Source organism: Phalangium opilio, unplaced genomic scaffold (genome assembly GCF_054372755.1).
Source record: "Phalangium opilio isolate 3A_F unplaced genomic scaffold, DU_Popi_V2 ptg000662l_1, whole genome shotgun sequence".
Lineage (NCBI taxonomy): Eukaryota > Metazoa > Arthropoda > Arachnida > Opiliones > Phalangiidae > Phalangium > Phalangium opilio.
This window is the reverse complement of record NW_028324246.1, coordinates 1322370-1340311: the sequence shown is the minus strand read 5'-3', so window position 1 is coordinate 1340311 and position 17942 is coordinate 1322370. Positions and strand designations below refer to the sequence as shown.

At 38.7% G+C, this 17942-nt stretch overlaps 3 protein-coding genes across 4 annotated transcripts; 1 reads left to right on the top strand and 2 right to left on the bottom strand.

The window, feature by feature from the left end:
* Positions 1-9: 9 nt before the first annotated feature.
* Positions 10-3321, bottom strand: LOC149588266 (SPRY domain-containing protein 7). The gene is made up of 5 exons (XM_089863085.1): positions 3034-3321; positions 2849-2965; positions 2614-2774; positions 2434-2545; positions 10-1461 (listed from the first exon to the last, which is right to left on the bottom strand). Exons 1-5 carry the CDS (start codon positions 3140-3142, stop codon positions 1364-1366), a joined length of 597 nt encoding a protein of 198 aa, XP_089719211.1. The 5' UTR covers positions 3143-3321; the 3' UTR covers positions 10-1363.
* A 606-nt stretch (positions 3322-3927) lies between these two features.
* On the top strand, positions 3928-12798 carry LOC149588265 (uncharacterized). Of its 2 annotated transcripts, XM_089863065.1 has the most exons (17): positions 3928-4154; positions 4250-4339; positions 6278-6386; positions 6473-6804; positions 6904-6981; positions 7218-7651; positions 7938-8809; positions 9432-9642; positions 9716-9809; positions 9886-10100; positions 10175-10482; positions 10560-10908; positions 10971-11222; positions 11287-11528; positions 11609-11725; positions 11784-12139; positions 12259-12798. In XM_089863065.1, the coding sequence occupies exons 2-17, from the start codon at positions 4312-4314 to the stop codon at positions 12561-12563; spliced, it is 4302 nt and encodes a 1433-aa protein (XP_089719191.1). In that variant the 5' UTR covers positions 3928-4154; positions 4250-4311; the 3' UTR covers positions 12564-12798. The 2 variants fall into 2 exon arrangements, with proteins under 2 accessions (XP_089719191.1, XP_089719190.1); XM_089863064.1 differs by having other exon boundaries at positions 3928-4339.
* A 524-nt stretch (positions 12799-13322) lies between these two features.
* P58IPK (dnaJ homolog subfamily C member P58IPK) lies at positions 13323-17884 on the bottom strand. The gene is made up of 9 exons (XM_089863077.1): positions 17616-17884; positions 17063-17361; positions 16080-16204; positions 15314-15714; positions 15006-15231; positions 14818-14938; positions 14622-14754; positions 14390-14535; positions 13323-13786 (listed from the first exon to the last, which is right to left on the bottom strand). Exons 2-9 carry the CDS (start codon positions 17346-17348, stop codon positions 13647-13649), a joined length of 1578 nt encoding a protein of 525 aa, XP_089719203.1. The 5' UTR covers positions 17349-17361; positions 17616-17884; the 3' UTR covers positions 13323-13646.
* Between the last annotated feature and the right edge of the window lie 58 nt (positions 17885-17942).

The window sequence follows — 17942 nt, the reverse complement described above, 5'->3', positions numbered from 1 at the left end:
ATCTGGAAATTATTGTTTAACATTTTTCTCCTAGTTTTTATTTACTGTTACAGTTAATCATTTCAGGCATTTAAAATTTTACAAACATAATTTTTTACATCGGGTTAACTTTTTTAAAATCAGATATACAATGCTTCTGTTGTCTGGAAAAGTCAATTTGGAGGAAGAATTCAAAAATTGGAATAACAAATTATAAGGAATCAATTGAGAGGGTTATAGGCATATGGTTAGACACCGACATTAGAAAGACGGTAGCGCCATCTCTTGGGATGAAAAGAGATTACCATCGTTTAGTTTGTACCCAAATTTTAAAACGGGACAGTTGTTCAGACTTCAGAGATTTATCCCAGTTCCCACTGTTAGCATAAGCTAACACAGTTTAGGGAATAAAAAACTTTATATATTTAAGCAAGGATTAGGGGTAGTATGCGAAATCTGAGAGAAATAGGCGCACTAACTGTGAAACAGCTAGAAATAGTGGTGGAATGCTCGGAAAAATGGCGGGCGGTCTATGTGATACATCTGGCAACATACATCACCCGCCATTTATCCCGAGTATTCCTCCCCCATTTTATAGCGTGACACTGCACCTGAACTGTTCTACAGCGTGCCTATCTCTCTCAGCTTTCGCATCCAACCCCCCATCATCCTTTATTTAAGTGATTTATTGTTAGACGCCAATATTCGATGGTAGCGCCATCTCTTGGGATGAAAAGAGATTACCGTCAGGACAAGGTAGTTGTTCAGAGATTTATCCCACAGATCCCAAAGAAATAATACAAAAAGCTAATAATTTTTTTAAATAATAAGTTAATACATAAACTTGCATTTTCATAAGAAACTGAATAAGTTGTGCCCGAATTACAAAAATTTCAAATTACAACAGAGAAAATTTGGTTCAGATTTAAAGAAGACCCAATTCCAATATATAGTTTAATGAAAGACCCCTCTTATAAATAGAAAATTAAATTAAGTAAATCGAGGCTTAAACTGTATCTATCTTTTTTAAAATCGCGTATTATGTTTTTACTTGTATATATATCGAATTAATTTAAAATTCGTAGGAATATATCATAGATACTTTTATAATAGATACATATAAACAACCGTCACAGACAGTTACTGTTTTGGTTCATGGTTTGGTTTGCTTTATATATATTAATAATTAGTCGACAACCAAAATGCACAGGCGGCTTCTTAAGTTCTTTCATGATCATGATGACGTTGGAAGGACCCAGGCCAGTTAGTGGTTCAGCGGAGGGTTATTTATTTAAACAATAAGGGCTTTTATGTTAATTAAAACCCTCATTTATTAATAATTTTGCTCTTTGAAGAGTTCCTGTATATTTTATAGGTTATTTATTTACAATAATGACTGTTCTAACATGATACGGTCAAAACCCGTAGGGGGTTCTTGTTGAAAGGTTGTGAAGGCAGCATCAAGAATTGCACCATCATCAACTGAAAAGCATAATTAATACTGTAAGGTAAGCTTTGCAGTTGCAATAAAAAGGATGTAGCATTATATTGTGGGCGTTTCTTTGGACTTTGGAGGTATCCTGCCCAATTGGGACTTGGCAATTCGGGTTTAACTCCGCCCCCAGCGCCATTATGGTACTTTTTTTACAGTATGGTGGCTATACAAGCCCCTCCTCCTGGTTTTTTTTATTACAATACTAAAGGTTGTAGAATTATATTGGACTTTGGAGGTATCCTGCCTAATTGGGACTTGGCAATTCAGGCTTAACTCCGCCCCCAGCGCCATTATGGTACTTTTTTTACAGTATGGTGGCTATACAAGCCCCTCCTCCTGGTTTTTTTTATTACAATACTAAAGGTTGTAGCATTATATTGTGGGCGTCTCTTTGGACTTTGGATGTATCCTGCCTAATTGGGACTTGGCAATTCAGGCTTAACTCCACCCCCAGCGCCATTATGGCACTATTATTACAGTATGGTGGTTATACAAGCCCCTCCTGGTTTTTTTTTATTAAAATACCAAAGGGTGTAGAATTATATTGTGGGCGTCTCTTTGGACTTTGGAGGTATCCAGCCTAATTGGGACTTGGCAATTCAGGCTTAACTCCGCCCCCAGCGCCATTATGGTACTTTTTTAACAGAATGGTGGCTATACAAGCCCCTCCTCCTGGTTTTTTTTTTTTTAGCACTAGTGGAAGGTAGTGTGACGGTTCATGACGTAGTACTGCCTGCTAAGTCCCTATAGTCCTTTCCAAAAATGTAATAGGGCATATAACTTGGTTAATCATGTGGGCGTGAACATGAATCTATACCCCTTCTAACCTATTTGATTTTGTGTTGCTAACAAGCCTATGACGCGTTTTGCGTAGTTCAAAGAGCCAATCATAAGACAGGAGGAAGGCGTCTTACTGGGAGATCATCAAAGTCATGGCTAGACTTTTGGATCATACTTACCATATAAAACAGGATAGAGTTCACCGCCTTTACAAGTAACATTTGTTAAAGGGCATTGGAGGTCTTTCCCATTTAGATAAAAATTTAACTCAACATGGTCAAATGTGACACCCTGAAAACGGAACAATAAGGTACGCCTAATGTTATACATGTGAAAGAAATACACGCTGCCATACGTACAATTACATCTCCTTCTTGAGGCACGTCATTTATTTTGTTTAAAACTTCATCTTTATGAACTAGGGTACCGTCACTTCTTAAAACCCAAGATTCCGCATCACGTCCCATCGGTGCTCTATTTAAATCAGCTTTCATGGTTGCCAAACCTAAACCCCAAATACCTTTCAAAAAAAACCATTAGTTTAAGATGGATATACCACTTCCCTATGCTGATCAATGGAACTGATAATTATACCTGTTTGTTGAACTTTGACTTCAAAATACGCTTTGTTCTGAACAATAGGCGCGCTTGCTAAGGCTGCACCAGTTCCACATATTCTATGTCCACTTTTAACAATCACAACATCTTGACCTTTAAGGTATTCATTAAAATTACTCAACTTCATTAGATAATTAGTTGCGGAAGTCCAAATTAATTACCCATATGTCTGGTGTCCAGTACAATTGCTGGTTGATCCTTGAGATTGGTGTAACCAACACCGAAACCTCTTATCTCAAAGCACCGTTTGAAACATCCCATGCACATCATTGTTCAATAAATTTATTTTGCCACAAGTTACAATTAAAACATTCACTTCCCCTTCAAAACAAACAATTTAAAGGCCATGAACACGCGTTGATTGCCCCAGACGGTGAAATGTCACGCAAAATTTTTGCTTTCCTTGTTGATCAAAGCTAGAGCGTATCAGTAATATGATCAGTTCGCTTTGAACTTCAGAACGAGGCTGAACCATGCTGAACTGAAGAAAAACAAACTTGTGACGTCAAGTATTCTGCGTGATCGAGTATGCTATGAAACTTCATGGTGCTTTTTTATTTATTATTTTATTTTTGATTGCTGCGCTCCCCTTATGAGGGAGCCGCCCTGATATTAAAGGGTGTATTTTTTCTTATACGGCAATAAAGAAACCTTGAAACCTTGTGCTTGCTCCCTTATCCCTGCTTGCTCTTCTTGATGATACTTTTTGAAGGTGCACGTCAGGCTGAGAAATAAGAATTTTTTAAACTGGCTAGTAAGCAGAGCCCAGAGCACAGAGCTCTAGCACCTAAATTAAATTGGACATTGGCCACTTGAAATTTTGAAATCTTAGAAGGTTTTAGGAAGTCACAGGACCAGTAGACCCTCAAGCAATTAATTTTTAAACTGACCCAGCTTATTTTTAAAGTAGACATTTGTCCAGGACCACAGCCTTATTTCTCAGCCTGGCGCACAGAATTCTGTAGGTTAGCCCCCTTAATCACGCGTTTAACGTATGTGTCTCATTACGATCGAGTGGGCTATGCGTATATTCGGTCCATAGATATGTTAGTTAGATTTACTATATCTATGATTCGGTCTCGAGTCCGATACCGATAGCAACAAGGACGGATGTGAATGTGAACCTTACCGAATCTTAGGTCGTTCTTTCTTACGTCACATGAATATGCTTTAAATTGTTTTATATTGTGCGGAATAAATTAAAAAGTTCAGTCCAGTCTTCATTAAAAATAAACTCTACCTTGCTTTATTTACCTAGCTAGGTTGATCGAGGTTTTTATGAGTAAGCCTTAAAATTTACAATTAACCGAAACCAAGGCTTACAGGTGGTCATTGTCATTTCTGGTTTCTTTTGTTTAAAACGTATGAACTGGATAGATATTTGCATAATTCAGCTTCGGCGTTACTAAAACAACAATGGGGCTCATCTTATTTGTAAGATGTTGGAAGCTGATTGCCACATGAGTGGTGAGTCGTGAAATACTTTAATATTTCTAATGGGACTTGGTGATGTTTAGTATGGTTTGAAAGAACTTGTTGTAACACTACTAACTTCTACCTACCTACATTAAATGTTATGAATATTACCTACATTAAATGTTATGAATATTATAATTAAACCGGACATTATTGTGATAAAGCTAGGTTCACATCTCCATAACATCTGAGATGGGATTTAAAATTTTATTATTAATGTTTGAAAAATATGCTCAAGCCCTATTTAAAGTGCGTTGAACCAAAAGCTCATACATTGTAATCTTAAAACTTTGGTTGAACTGGAGGTGTTTTAGTACTAACCTAAAGTGTTACTTTGTTTGTTTTTTCAATTTAAAATTGAATTGAGGTATTATATATTTAGTCTATAGACTAGGAGGATTCATAACATTTAGACAAGGAGGCCTGGCTTTAAACTCCATCTAAAGCCTGGTCTCCTTGTGTAAATGGTATTAATCCTCCTAGTCTGTAAATTATGTATTTAAGAGCCAGTGTACTGTCAAAAGTTCATAGATAAAACCAAAAGTATACTTCATTCACAGTTCCCAGCCTTTGGCTGGAGACCCCATGTAAAATGAGAATCAAATGACCTATCAGAGAAGGTCTTTGGGGGTCAAAGGTTTATAGAAAGTAGTACACTATGGTGGCGATACAAATGTCATTTCTTGGTACTATACATAGTTTACAGACTAGGAGGATTCATACCATTTATGCTGGGTGAGTCTAAAGCCAGGCTTCCTTGTTTAAATGGTATGAATCCTCCTAGTCTGTTAACTATTTATTGCCTACTATATTGAGCCTATTCACACCTTTTCTCTGTGCTACAGTCGTGAAGGTAATTATACGTAGAGGGGGTCGACACTATTCTGTTGGTAAAAGGGGGTTTCTCATATTACATGGCGTGAAGTATGCTTTTGGTATCATTAAAGCTACCATGATCAGTATCTGAGCCCTTGCTACCTTTTTTGTAAAGGACTATAGACAAATTCGGAAATTACAAACAGAGAAAGCAACACACAGGGGTGAGACCACCATTGGGGGGTATTGTCCTTTTTGCCAAGAAGCTCCGCCAGAGGCAGTGCGAGTTGGTGTGTGTAGTGAACTTGGGCTCCATCTGGCGGTGCTTCTAGGCGCGAGGGAAAATACCCCAATGGTGGTCTCGCCCTGTGTGTTAGTTTCTCTGTTCATAATTTCCAAATTTGTCTATAAAGAGGACTATTTGGATACAATACACCAATGGGAGGCTGGATACGGTTTAAGCTTGGTCCAATCTAGCAAACTTGCATAATAAAACAAACTTTGTTGTGGTTCTGAGATCATCAATACTTTAACCATGAAGAAAATTAGTTAAATGATTTTGAAAGGAATTGGCATCTAATTGGATGTATTCTAAAACTCTTAAGGTGGCAGGGTTGCCTTATGTCATGGAAAACATGAATACGTTAGTCCTATAGGGAAAGACTTAACAAAGACATTTTCAACACATGTTTTTATATCAGTTGAAAGAACAAGTTGGAAACTTTTGTCTTATTTGATTCATAGTCGGCAATGTCCATTAGAAATTATTTTTGTCAGTGCTGAGGAATATTTCTCTTGTAAATAGAGTAGTAGCGCAAACACAAAGCGCGGGTCCAGTGGGTCCCCTACAAGGTGTCTTTCCTCCTGCATTCCCGCGTTTTACCAATAGAATGTAATGCAGTAAAAGGCCATTACTCGATAAGGTTAATATTTGAAAAAAGTGGTTAAAGAATGACAATCTGAAAATTGATAGAGAAAAATCTCTCAAAAGGTTTTAAGAAAAATCTTTGGAAATATTAGCAAATGGGCATGCCATTTGTTTACAATGAAAATCCCTTATTGGCTCTCAGTGACAAGAACTTTTAGACATTTTTCTTCATTGGGATTTTTTAGGCCAGCTTTTCATGGATTTAAGCTCTCCATCGCAAGAACCCTCATTGATTGACAATATTTGTAATTCTGATATTTCCTCCGCAAGTGATATTAACCTTCCCCACGACTTGTAAGTCTTCGATATTTTGTCCCAACTTCCTTCTTTGTAGTCCCACAAATGCAATTCAGTCATTTACGTACTCTTCTTTGAAAAAGGAGAAAATCGCCAATTAACTCAGTAGTCACTGAGACTACAATGCCAGACATCAACACCAGTCGTGGTCACTTATTGCATTCTCAGCATCAGAACAGTATTATTAATCAGCGTAGTTCCGTCGTGGCTTTAGTTGGCAGTTCTAGTCTCAGTTCAAGCGGTGGCGAGCTTTTGAGTGGATTAGACACCATGTTACCTAACACTTGGACAAACGAAGAACCTATCGTTTTCCCTTCATCAGGATCGGGGACTAGTGTCTTGGATAACTGCATTCTTCCAGAGCAATCCAGCTGCTTTTGGGAAATGTCTGAATTAGAATCCCAAAATGACGCCGGTAAATGTTTCTCGCATCTCACTCCATGTGTCTACATTCTGATCAAATGTTTGCTACAATTTTTGACTCTTGCTGTTGCAAAATGTTGTTTTTTTAAAGCTCATAACAATAGCCCTCTCCATGGCTCCATCTTTTCTCCAGATGCTGAACCATCAAGAACTGACCAAGATCATAGAAGTAAGTATACTGATTAGGCAAACCCCCAGAATGTCCGAAAATATAACACTAAATTTATGAATGTAATATAGAAATCAAGAGTTGGCCTAAATGTTCTATAATAACATGATCTTGTAGCATAGCGCGTGTTCATTGGTACTCTTAGCATTCTTCTACCCCCAAAATTTCCTTGCCAAGGACAGGAACCAAGTTTTGTTACTAAGGGATCTGATAAAGAAATTGTCAAAATGTTTTAGACAAACCTGGTGTATGTGGTCTGCGTAATCTTGGAAACACCTGTTTCATGAATTCCGGGCTCCAGTGCCTTTTGAACAATTCCAAAATCGTTCAATTCTTTTTGGAGTCTTACGATGCTGATGAGATGTCAAAAGAAACGCTGACTGGAAGATTCGCTCAGCTTATGGCTAAAGTCTGGAATGGGCAGAATGCCGCGATCAAGCCTGTAGATTTTAAAGAAGCCTTGGGACGATGTCACCCTCAATTTAGGGACTATAGACAGCATGATTGTCAAGAATTCTTAGCCTTACTATTGGACACCTTGCACGAACAACTTAACACTGGGAATGAAAATACTCTGTCCTGCAAAAGCTTGCTGGCTAGTGATAAAGTGGTTTGTGAGATGGAAGAAGCTCAAGCTTCCCAAATGGATGCCGAGGAAGTAGAACTTGAGGTCAGTTCTTTTTTTGTCGCATAGTTTATATGTCGGGAGAACTCGCGTCGGTGTTTCCGTGTCGGGGGAACTCGTGTTGGTGTTTACATGTCGGGGGAACTCGCGTCGGTGTTCACATGTTATATAATAATATTAAAAGGGAATGGTTTCATTTGCAGTCTTTAAATGTGAAATATCAGTTTGTATATTCACTTGTAGAGTGACGCGAGAGTGGACACGTTTTAAAATACACGTTTTTGCCTTACACCCCTTAAATTGTTTTTTTTTGAACATTTTTCATTCACAGGCATCAGGAGCGTGCGATTCTAAATGCTCAGTGACTGAAAACTTAAAGGCTGAAAAGGTTTTTCCATTGGTGACGGAATCAAAAGACAATAGTAGTTTGGCGAGTGGGCACGCTACTTCCGATAACAGCACTTCAACTTCGCCTCGTAGCACGGATTCTTTCGGATCGTGGGACACTAATCCTTCTTTTCGCATGTACCCCGTGCCCGAAGACGTTAAGCCTTTTCAAGATATAACCGTAACTCCCAGCCTTTCGTCTAATACTCAACTAAATACGTCTCTTATAAAGAATATGAAAGGTAATTCTATCCAGTCTAACCCGAATGTGACAAAAAAGCCTTCGTCCGAGATTAGTTTTTCCAAGAACGACATCAAGTCTAGTCTAGAGGAAAAAGAGTGTAACAGTAACATCGTAACCCTAGAATCTCTAACTAACAGAGTGACTACCTTACCAAGAACGGTGAATGTCTCGAACAACGAGACGTCCGGTGTTAAGAAACCCGAAAAGAACGAGCTAGCCGTTAGCTTGTTAAATAGTGGGATAGGGCCGCGCAAAATTCCTACCATGGAGGATTTTGCTAAGGAAACCAAGACCTTAAACACTAACGTGTTAGTGTCGGAAGAAATAAACAACGCTTTGAAGTTTGATAGTGAGAAATTTCCCAAGAAAGAAACACTTTCTCGCCCGAGAGAAACTCTGGATAATTTGGCAACCGTAGGAATAGATAACGCCGATGATGAAGGTGCCTGTTATCTGGAATGTAACCCGGAGTTTAAATTGGGAAGTAGTTCTTTGAAGAGAGTGAAAGACACAAATATTCTGCAAGAGGAAGCTGCGAAAGAACTTAATTCTTTGGATGTAGTTCCTAAAAGGTGTGTTTGATATATTTAGATTCTTATCTCTAACTTAATAGGGATGATAGATGGCGCAGCGACCTCTGACGGACAAATAAAAAGTTGAATACCTTGAGTCGCGCCCAAATTCCTGGGGAATAGAATGTTGCATGAGGGAAGGGCGAATGGGAAAAATTGGCCATATGTCTAATCAGCGCCACTAGCGGATGGTCTGAAAACTACTCCCATAGAGTCTAAGGTATATTTAAGCGGGTTTGCAGAATTTCCGCCAGGTGGCTCGAACGCCGCGCCATCTGACGGAAATTCTGCAAACCCGCTTAAATATACCTAGACTCTATGGGAGTAGTTTTCAGACCATCCGCTAGTGGCGCTGATTAGACATATGGCCAATTCGGAATTTTGTGTTATGTGGGCAGTTTAAATCTAGTCTGAGTCTGCCTTTGAACTTTAAGGGACACCTCCCCCTATTGGTAGGGAAGGGCATAATTCAAAGGTAATCGCTTAAAGCCTGATGCACTCGTAGAAACTCTACAACTACAAGTAGTTTATTGTTAAGCCATAGTTATTGTTGAGGCTGTTAACTTATTCCCGAATTTCCATTGAGGCCGAAAGTAAATGAGAGTTACAAATTTTTACGTAGAATGAAGATTGAAAATAGGCCTGATCTCCATGAAAGTAAGATGGATGTGAAATGCCTAGAGAAAATGGAAGGCGTATGTGATGAAACAGATGTGATAAAAGGGGATAGTTCGAAAAAAGATGAAATAGCTGCCGATAATGAATGGGACAGCTATCGTTCAAAAAATCAATCTGTTGTTGTTGACACTTTTCAAGGACAGTTTAGGAGCACAGTGAGAATATTATTTTCAATTCTTTATTCTCTTCCCCCGTAGAATACTAAAGATTTTTTTTACTATTGAAAAGGTTATATGCTCAGAGTGTGGTTACGTTTCTGTTACATTTGAACCCTTCATGTATTTAGCTGTACCATTGCCTCACGCTCTAGAGAGGCAAATATGTAAGTTAGGCTTATGATATAAATGATTGTATATTCATAAGCGCAATATACTAATCAGTGGTTTATGTTTCAACAGCTATAATATATGTACCATTGGAAAATAGGTGTTTTGTTCGATATCTCGTAACTGTTCATAAAAATGATAAGCTTTATAAAGTTAAAGAAGCTTTAACCGTAGCCCTGGTAACGTCAAAGGCTAAGAACAATGATGAATTTAAAAACAACTTTACTACTCTGCCCCAAGAGATGATTTTAGCCGAAGTCTTTGATAACCATATATCTAGAATATTGGTTTGTAGTCTCGCATTTTTCAGAGCTCGAACTCGTAGCCGAAGTTGCGTGTTTAAATTATTAAAATATTTTAGGAAGAAAATGTATTAGTTCGCCATATTAATGACGCAAATAGAGATATTTACGCCTTCGAAATACGCGACACTCAAAAAGCCACTGCACCCTCGAATTCTGGTTTCGTTAGAGAGAACCTTCAAGATGAGCTTACCTTCTCGAACAATCAGCTCACTTCGACGGATAATGCTAGTAACTTCTCGTTGGGATGTTCTAGCATGGCTGATAGTACCCTTAATTTTACACCATTACCCACTGTGGAAATGAGAGATTCAACAGTATCGTCACTTTCCGCTGCTCAAGGAATGATTATTAATGAGGATGAAAAGTTAGTTTTGATCTCGAAGATTCCTTGGCCAATCTGAAAATCGGCTCGTATTTACAATGCAATCGCGTTGTTTATAGGGATTCCGCTTTAGAAAGTTCATCAAGAAGAAAGTACTTGTCCGATGACACTCTTCTTGTTTCAAGTTCAACTGATTTTGGAAGTCCATCGACTTCCGGTATCTGTGGAAAAGCGATTCCTTTGCCGTCCATTGACGCTGTTTCCTCTGGATTTCTTAGTGGTGAACCTGATGATTTTTCACCTAAAGTTGAAGGGCCAAAATGGGAATCGTGGCATTCTTGCGCTATTTGTTTGGAAGACCTCCCTGATGAACAACTGAAAACTCATCCCCCCTGTCAATGTATCTTGTGTATCAACTGCATTACAATGTCTTGCCGGCACTATGGAATCACGTCTCTTCTATGTCCCGTAAGTGGCATACGGGTTTTGCGAGCAAATCTGAAAATATAACATCGTACTTAACCTTTCAGGTCTGTAGTGTACCCGTTAAACCAGATGAGGAATTTATTCCTTTGTTGAAAATGGAAGACTACAAGGTCAAAGTTAGACTCGTCGCCGTTCCCATTGTTTTTCGTGTTCTTGAACTTGGACAGGTCAAACTGATTGGTCATCCCTCTATATTGCGCCTTCCCGACAATATTCAAGCTGGGGTTCTCTATGATAATGTTGATAAACTAGTTCCCTATCCTTCAGCGTATTCTCTTCATTTTGTTGATGGCCAGGTTGGTGTTTTGACAACATGAGGTTGTCAGCGTACAAAAAACTTACCTTTCATTGTCAATTCAGGGTAAGAATTGTTCACGTTGCGTTTACACTAACAAGTGTACCGGTTGTGAGGTTGCTCGTGTTGGTGATATTTCGTTGCTTCCTGGTGATAATCTCGCTGTTACCTTTGATCCATTGTCTATGGACTATCCTATGGAAGAGCCTACAAATCTTGTTGTTGAAGATGATTATTCTATGAGTCTTAGGCGAATGGAGACTGAAACTCTAACCCTTTACGATTGTCTCAAGGCTTTTAGTGAAAGGTTTGTGTTCACTTTGTGAGGAAATCAGTGTTATTGAAATGCAGTTAAAATTAATGTAATGAAAATCTTATCTCTTATAGTGAGACGTTGGATGAGCAGAATCCCTGGTACTGCCCTATGTGTGAACAAAACCGTCAGGCAATCAAATCTTTATCCGTCTGGAGATGTCCAGACACACTAATGGTCTATTTAAAAAGGTTAGCCTAACTCAATTTCTTAATGCATTCGCGCGCGTCTTAACTGGCTTCTTTACAGATTCATGTTTCACGAGTTCTCCAGCACAAAGGTTGATGATAGAGTACTGTTCCCATTAGAAGGACTAAATATGTCCCCTTATGTCTCTGGGCCATCATCGAGCCCTAAAAATTTGAACAACAAAGACTTGTCTCTGGCTGCCAATACTTCGGCTTCTTCTGATAGTGGCGAATGCCTTTATGATTTGCAAGCCTGCGTTTGCCATTTTGGAGGTGTCAGTTCTGGCCACTACACAGCCTATTCTAAACACTGTGTTACCGGTGAATGGCACTACTTCAATGATGACGCCACTCGAGAACAAATACCCCAAGAGGAAGATCACGTCCACGCTTACATCCTTTTCTACCAAAGGCCAGGTAATTACCAAAAATGCTTATGTCTGCAAACTTGTTATTATCATTAGCATTTGAATGGCTCGCTGTTAGTTTGGTAATTAACTTCGTGGTGTTAACAAATGAGTGCTTATTTTTAACAGGTACTTGTTTAATTCCATCCGTTACTGAAAACGTGTTAGCAAAATCGGGTGAGGGTAGTTCGGAAGCGGCTGCTGCGAATGGTGGCGAGGAAGATATACTGGCCGCCAGTAAAGGGAAAGGAGATGGGTCCATGATATTTGATAAAAACTCCGATATGTCTCCGGATGATGGTTCGTGCAGTTCTTTGTGCCTCAAACCAGATACTATAACTCACATTTTAAAACAATTGGAAGATTGTGGTGAGTCGGATGAACAAGGTCAACAGCGAGTTTCTGCTTCGAGTAAGCAGCAGTCTGATATATAATTTTATATATATTATATTTTTTTTTTTTTTTGGTGAAATGTAAAACTATCTGCGAGAAAGCAGTTTTTTTCGTTTAGGTGGGAATTAATTTTTTTGGGGGCGTAAACAAAGCCTATTATATTACGAATTCTCGTCGTTGTTTTTTCTTAAAATTCCTTCTGTAAAGAAGAATAAAATTTAGTCTTGTCACTGCCAGAGTTTTAGGCATTAAAAACATTCTTGTACAGTTCCATAAGACCTTGTGTTTCTTTCACGCCAATATATATCTCTACAGAAAATAGACAATACACGATGATAAGGTTGGTCATATATATATCATTCTACATGCTTATGCATTGGTGTTATCGTAAGTTCATAAGATGTGTTCCTTAAGTTACTGAGAGCAAGGATGATGGGGGGAGGGGGGTGATGCGTAATCTGAGGGAAATCGGCACGCCAATTGTGGAACGACTTAGGTCCGGTGGGGCGCTATAAAATGGGGGAGGAATACTCGGAATAATGGCGGTCGGGCGGCCTATGGCAGACGAATCAGGGAGACCGCCCGCCATTTTCCCATGCTCATTCAGTCACGCATTATCTGTGGCCCCTTTGTCTCACAAAAAATGGAAAAAATATCACACATCCACGTTAAATTGGTTGATATGCGTGTGAAGGAGACCTTTAAGACAACTGCTTATCTAATTTTTCTACTACCACTTGTAAATTCAATACAGATTATCCCTGGAAGTAGGCCAATATACTTATAAGAAAGTGATTGGCTAGATTTTGTTAACATTTTATTTATTGGTTCGTTTTTTTTCTATACAAGGGGTTGAATTCCACACAGGTGGTTGGTTGGCAGAAAATATCCTCGCTTGGCACAAAAAGTCAATTTCTTAATTAATTGCCAAACGAAAGGGGTTTTTTTTTTTAATTTAAAATTTGCAAAAAAAAAAAAATCACTCTCAGGCACAAAAGTTTTCTTGACCGATTTTTGTATGAGTATACCACCAACCGCTCATTTAGTCTTTCCGCTTCATACACGCGGTATTTATATTATAAACTTTCACTCTTAAATAAAACTTTGTACAGCAGAAGCAGCATTTAGTTGAAATGGAACTTGAAAGTGAATGGACCTCCGTTATCAAAAGGATGGAAGCCATGAGCGAATGGATTGAATTGTTGTCCCGCCTGTGACTCTGGATCAAGCGGATCTTCACCATTGTCAAATTGCTGTCGTTTTTCTGCGCAATTAAATAAAACGAGTGATGTTTATTGTTTAACCCTTGATTACCATTTTTAATTGGTAACTAAAGGCTCTTTCAGACGATCCAACTTTTTGACTCAGCTTGATGGGTCAACTCGAGTTGAATCATGCAACTAGTTGGATCATTTGGATGAGTTGAGTCACCAAAAAAGTTGGCTAGGAAAAATTGAATCAGTGATCCAATTTTTTGACTCAGCTTGATGGGTCAACTCGAGTTGAATCAACTAGTTGGATCGTGTGAATGAGTTGAGTCACCAAAAAAGTTGGCTAGGAAAAATTGAATCAGAGATCCAATTTTTGCTGACTCAACTTTTTTAAGTTCATTTCTCCAGCCAATCAAAATGAATTACAAAAAAAGCCTTTTTCGCGGCCCGCGGGTTATTTCGTAAGTGCCAAGGTAGGTGACGCTTAAAAAGTACCATTTGGTGGTAAAAGTTTAGTCGTGTGAATAGGAAGGATTTATTTCACTTTTCCCGCCTTCAAAAGTTTGGCAAGTTGATACAACTTTTTGACCCATCGAGCTGAGTCAAAAAGTTGTATCGTTCGTCTGAAAGAGCCTTAAGATGCGCATGGTACTTACCTGGGTCTGTTAATACTTCTTTCGCAGCGGCAATATCAATGAATTTTTTCTCAGCAGTTTTCTTTTCCTCTCCATTGTAATTATCAGGATGCCACTTAGCAGCTACTTTCCTGTAAGCCTTCATAATTTCTTTCTTAGTCGCAGTTCTGGAAGTAATTCCCGTCAAACCATTTAGTAAAAGGCAAAAAGCCAATTATGCAACAAAGAAAAGACAGTTTTTTCAACTTGGTACCTTGGCACCCCGAGAATTTGATAATAATTTCTTTTTTTGGACTGTTTTTGTAACTTTTGAGCTCGTTTTAAACCTTCTCTCGCCCTTTGCGAGTGTTCATCAATATTTGCCGCTCTCTGATAATCAGACATAGCTGCAAACATCGTCAAAAGTTAATTGCCATTGTAAACCATATTAATTAATTATTGATGAATACCATCGTCATAATTCTCCATGTTAATGTACGCATCGGCTCTATCACAAAGTACGTTAATATCTTCAGGTTCCGTTCTTAAATACTCCGTACAAGTATCTATGGCTTCTGTATTTTTACCCGCCTGTAATTTGATTTTTTAAGATTAGTTAGATGACTTTTAAAAATAGTGGATTTCAAAGCAGACGTACTTTCTGTAAACAGTGGCATATTTTAGCTTTAATATCTAAAGTTAATCTATGCGACTCTTTGGCCAATTTAAGCGTACTTTGCCCTTTTTCGGCGCATTCCGCGTACTGCGAATCTGCCCTGAATTGCTGCATATTTTTTAAACTCGCAGCCACCTTTTTCACATTTTTGTAATGAGCAAAGCAATCTTTGTGGTCTGGGTCCAATTTCAAGCATTCTCGGATTGAGCTTTACGTTTAAAAGACGTTTCAACATTTAATATCTTGTATTGATTGCACGGAGCACCTCGAACATTCGTGGGAATACGTACTTTAATGATTCTTCAGCGTCACCGGCTTTGTATAATAATTTGCTGAGTTTTAACCAACCAACAGTGTTATCTGACGTTTGTTTAACTGTTGATCTTAGATCAGCTACGGCTCCTCCTAAATCACCCACAGCTTCTAAACACTCCGCCCTTTTCTCTCTTAAAAATGGACTCCAAGGGCATTCTTGGATTATTTTTGTATATATTTCTATGGCCGCCATGTAATTTCTGTCATGGTATAGTATGTCCGCCATTATTAAGTCTTGTTTTAACGGTTCTATGATGCTATAGTGATGATTCGCTTCCTCGTTGTAAGGGTCAAACCTTAGAACCCATTCAAATTCTATATGGGCTTGGTCCAATTCACCTTGTTTCAGAAGTATATTACCTCTTTGTAATCGAGCCTGCGGGAAATCATTATTAAAATAACCCTCTTCATTATAATTAAAAAGTATTAGAGGTAGAGGTTCTGGCTAGCAGACGCCACTAAACCAATGGCGGATGGCGCAGTAGTCCTCGTTTTTAAGACTAATTAAACGCTAAGAGACGATTTATTTTAGTTTGAATTATTTTTCCTTTTATATTTAGAAAAAGGTCGTCTTTTAAGGAATAATGTTATGTTGCCTAAACTTTGAGTTTCAAGTGACCTTGATATACCAGACTCCTGTGTGGCTAGTTTTATTCTAAGCTTGACGTACTAGACCTAAACTCTCCTTGCTTGTGCCCAGTTCTCTTATCTATTATATGATCTATAGTGCTTTATACTTACAGCAATAAAATCGGGTTTTAGTTCGACAACCCTGTCTAAATCTTTCAAGGCAGCTTTTGATCTTCCAAGAGCTAGATATACTGTGGCTCGTTTGTACACTGTTAAATAATTCTCTGGATCTCCCTCTATAAAAGAATCAAAATTTCAGATTACACAATAGCTAGTTGCCAGAGAGGCGTGGCTTAAGATGGCCCCTCCCCTTTCCACCAAAATGGCGGCAAATTTCACAAATTGAAAGGCTAGTGGGGGAAGGCTCCCAATTGACCAAGTGAGGGTCTGAAAATAAGCAAAATTCAGATAACACAATAGGGAGTTGCCAAAGAGGCGTGGCTTAAGATGGTCCCTCCCCTTTCCACCAAAATGGCGTCAAATTTTACAAATTGAAAGGCTAGTGGGGGAAGGCTCCCAATTGACTAAGTAAGGGTCTGAAAATAAGCAAAATTCAGATTACACAATAGGGAGTTGCCAAAGAGGCGTGGCTTAAGATGGCCCCTCCCTTTTCCAATAAAATGGCGGCAAATTTCACAAAGTGAAAGGCTAGTGGGGGTAGGCTCCCAATTGACTAAGTGAGGGTCTGAAAATAAGCAAAATTCAGATAACACAATAGGGAGTTGCCAGAGAGGTGTGGCTTAAGATGGCCCCTCCCCTTTCCACCAAAATGGCGGCAAATTTTACAAATTGAAAGGCTAGTGGGGGAAGGCTCCCAATTGACTAAGTGAGGGTCTGAAAATAAGCAAAATTCAGATAACACAATAGGGAGTTGCCAGAGAGGCGTGGCTTAAGATGGCCCCTCCCCTTTCCACCAAAATGGCGGCAAATTTCACAAAGTGAAAGGCTAGTGGGGGAAGGCTCCTGATTGGCTAAGTGAGGGTCTGACACCTAGTAGGAGAGATTTTTACCCCTTTGTACAAACAAATGCTACATGTCTAACAAATGCTTGAATTGTCGGAGTTAATGGTTTAAAAACTACAAATGTTAATTACCAACTGCAGCGTGATACTGTGAAAGAGCATCACTATATTGTCCTCTAGCCAAAAATTCACGACCAAGCATCAAATGGTTTTCAACTTTTGCAGCATCTTCTGGACTGATGGCTTTTACGCTTATAAAATTATGACTAAAAGTTCCAAGAAAGATGAAGAGGCAAAGGCCTACTGAAGTGAAAAGATGAAGCCCACAGCTCGTCATTCCCACCATAAAATCAATGTCTGGTAACCAAGAAAAAGGAGGCGGTGTAGAAATCACAAGAAGCGGTGACATTAATGCCATGATTCACTGGTACCTGAAAAAGTGACAATAAACATATTAGAGTGACCTTCCAGAGAAAATTTATGACGCAATCCTAGCAAAACTTGGAAAGATATTTATGGTCGTGACAGGAAACTATCAAAAAGTTTCTTTGATTTGCTTTGTTTCTAACTCGGGAAATTTATGATTACTATTTCGGAACATGCTACTTGACAACCCTTTACTCTAGGCATACTCCCTCCGGGTCCTTAGTTACTTTTAATGGACTTATGAAAAATTATGAATTACCTTAATACCATTCAACAAGGAAGAACAGACATCTTTCCTTCAATTTTAATAACAATTTATTTAATAATTAATTCTCAAATAACCACAATTAAAGTGCCAAGGGCAAAACTTCAGCGACTTCTCCGGCTTACGTCTCGCTTTGGTATTACAAATACCAAAATCGGACTGCCTTGTCGACTGCTAGATTTGAGCTTCGTGGGGTAATTTCATTGGTGTTCGTCATCATCATTTAATTGCAAAATTGCTAAAGAATGAATAGAGGAATAATAATGGAGGTGAAACTAGGTGAAATCAATTTCAACCATTGAGTTGAGAAAGTTACCACTA

Bases quoted from the DNA above. Each gene is read 5' to 3' on its own strand.
- LOC149588266 (XM_089863085.1), bottom strand. From the start codon at position 3,142: ATGATGTGCATGGGATGTTTCAAACGGTGCTTTGAGATAAGAGGTTTC. The intron at 2,775-2,848 runs GTATAATTATCA...TTTTTTTGAAAG, and splicing joins AGTCAAAGTTCAACAAACAG to GTATTTGGGGTTTAGGTTTG. The intron at 2,546-2,613 runs GTACGTATGGCA...TTCCGTTTTCAG, and splicing joins CTCAAGAAGGAGATGTAATT to GGTGTCACATTTGACCATGT.
- LOC149588265 (XM_089863065.1), top strand. From the start codon at position 4,312: ATGTTGGAAGCTGATTGCCACATGAGTG. The intron at 6,805-6,903 runs GTAAATGTTTCT...GTTTTTTTAAAG, and splicing joins AGAATCCCAAAATGACGCCG to CTCATAACAATAGCCCTCTC. The intron at 8,810-9,431 runs GTGTGTTTGATA...ATTTTTACGTAG, and splicing joins TTGGATGTAGTTCCTAAAAG to AATGAAGATTGAAAATAGGC.
- P58IPK (XM_089863077.1), bottom strand. From the start codon at position 17,348: ATGGCATTAATGTCACCGCTTCTTGTGATTTCTACACCGCCTCCTTTT. The intron at 16,205-17,062 runs GTAATTAACATT...ATTCTTTTATAG, and splicing joins ACAGTATCACGCTGCAGTTG to AGGGAGATCCAGAGAATTAT. The intron at 14,939-15,005 runs GTACGTCTGCTT...ATCAAATTACAG, and splicing joins TATGCCACTGTTTACAGAAA to GCGGGTAAAAATACAGAAGC.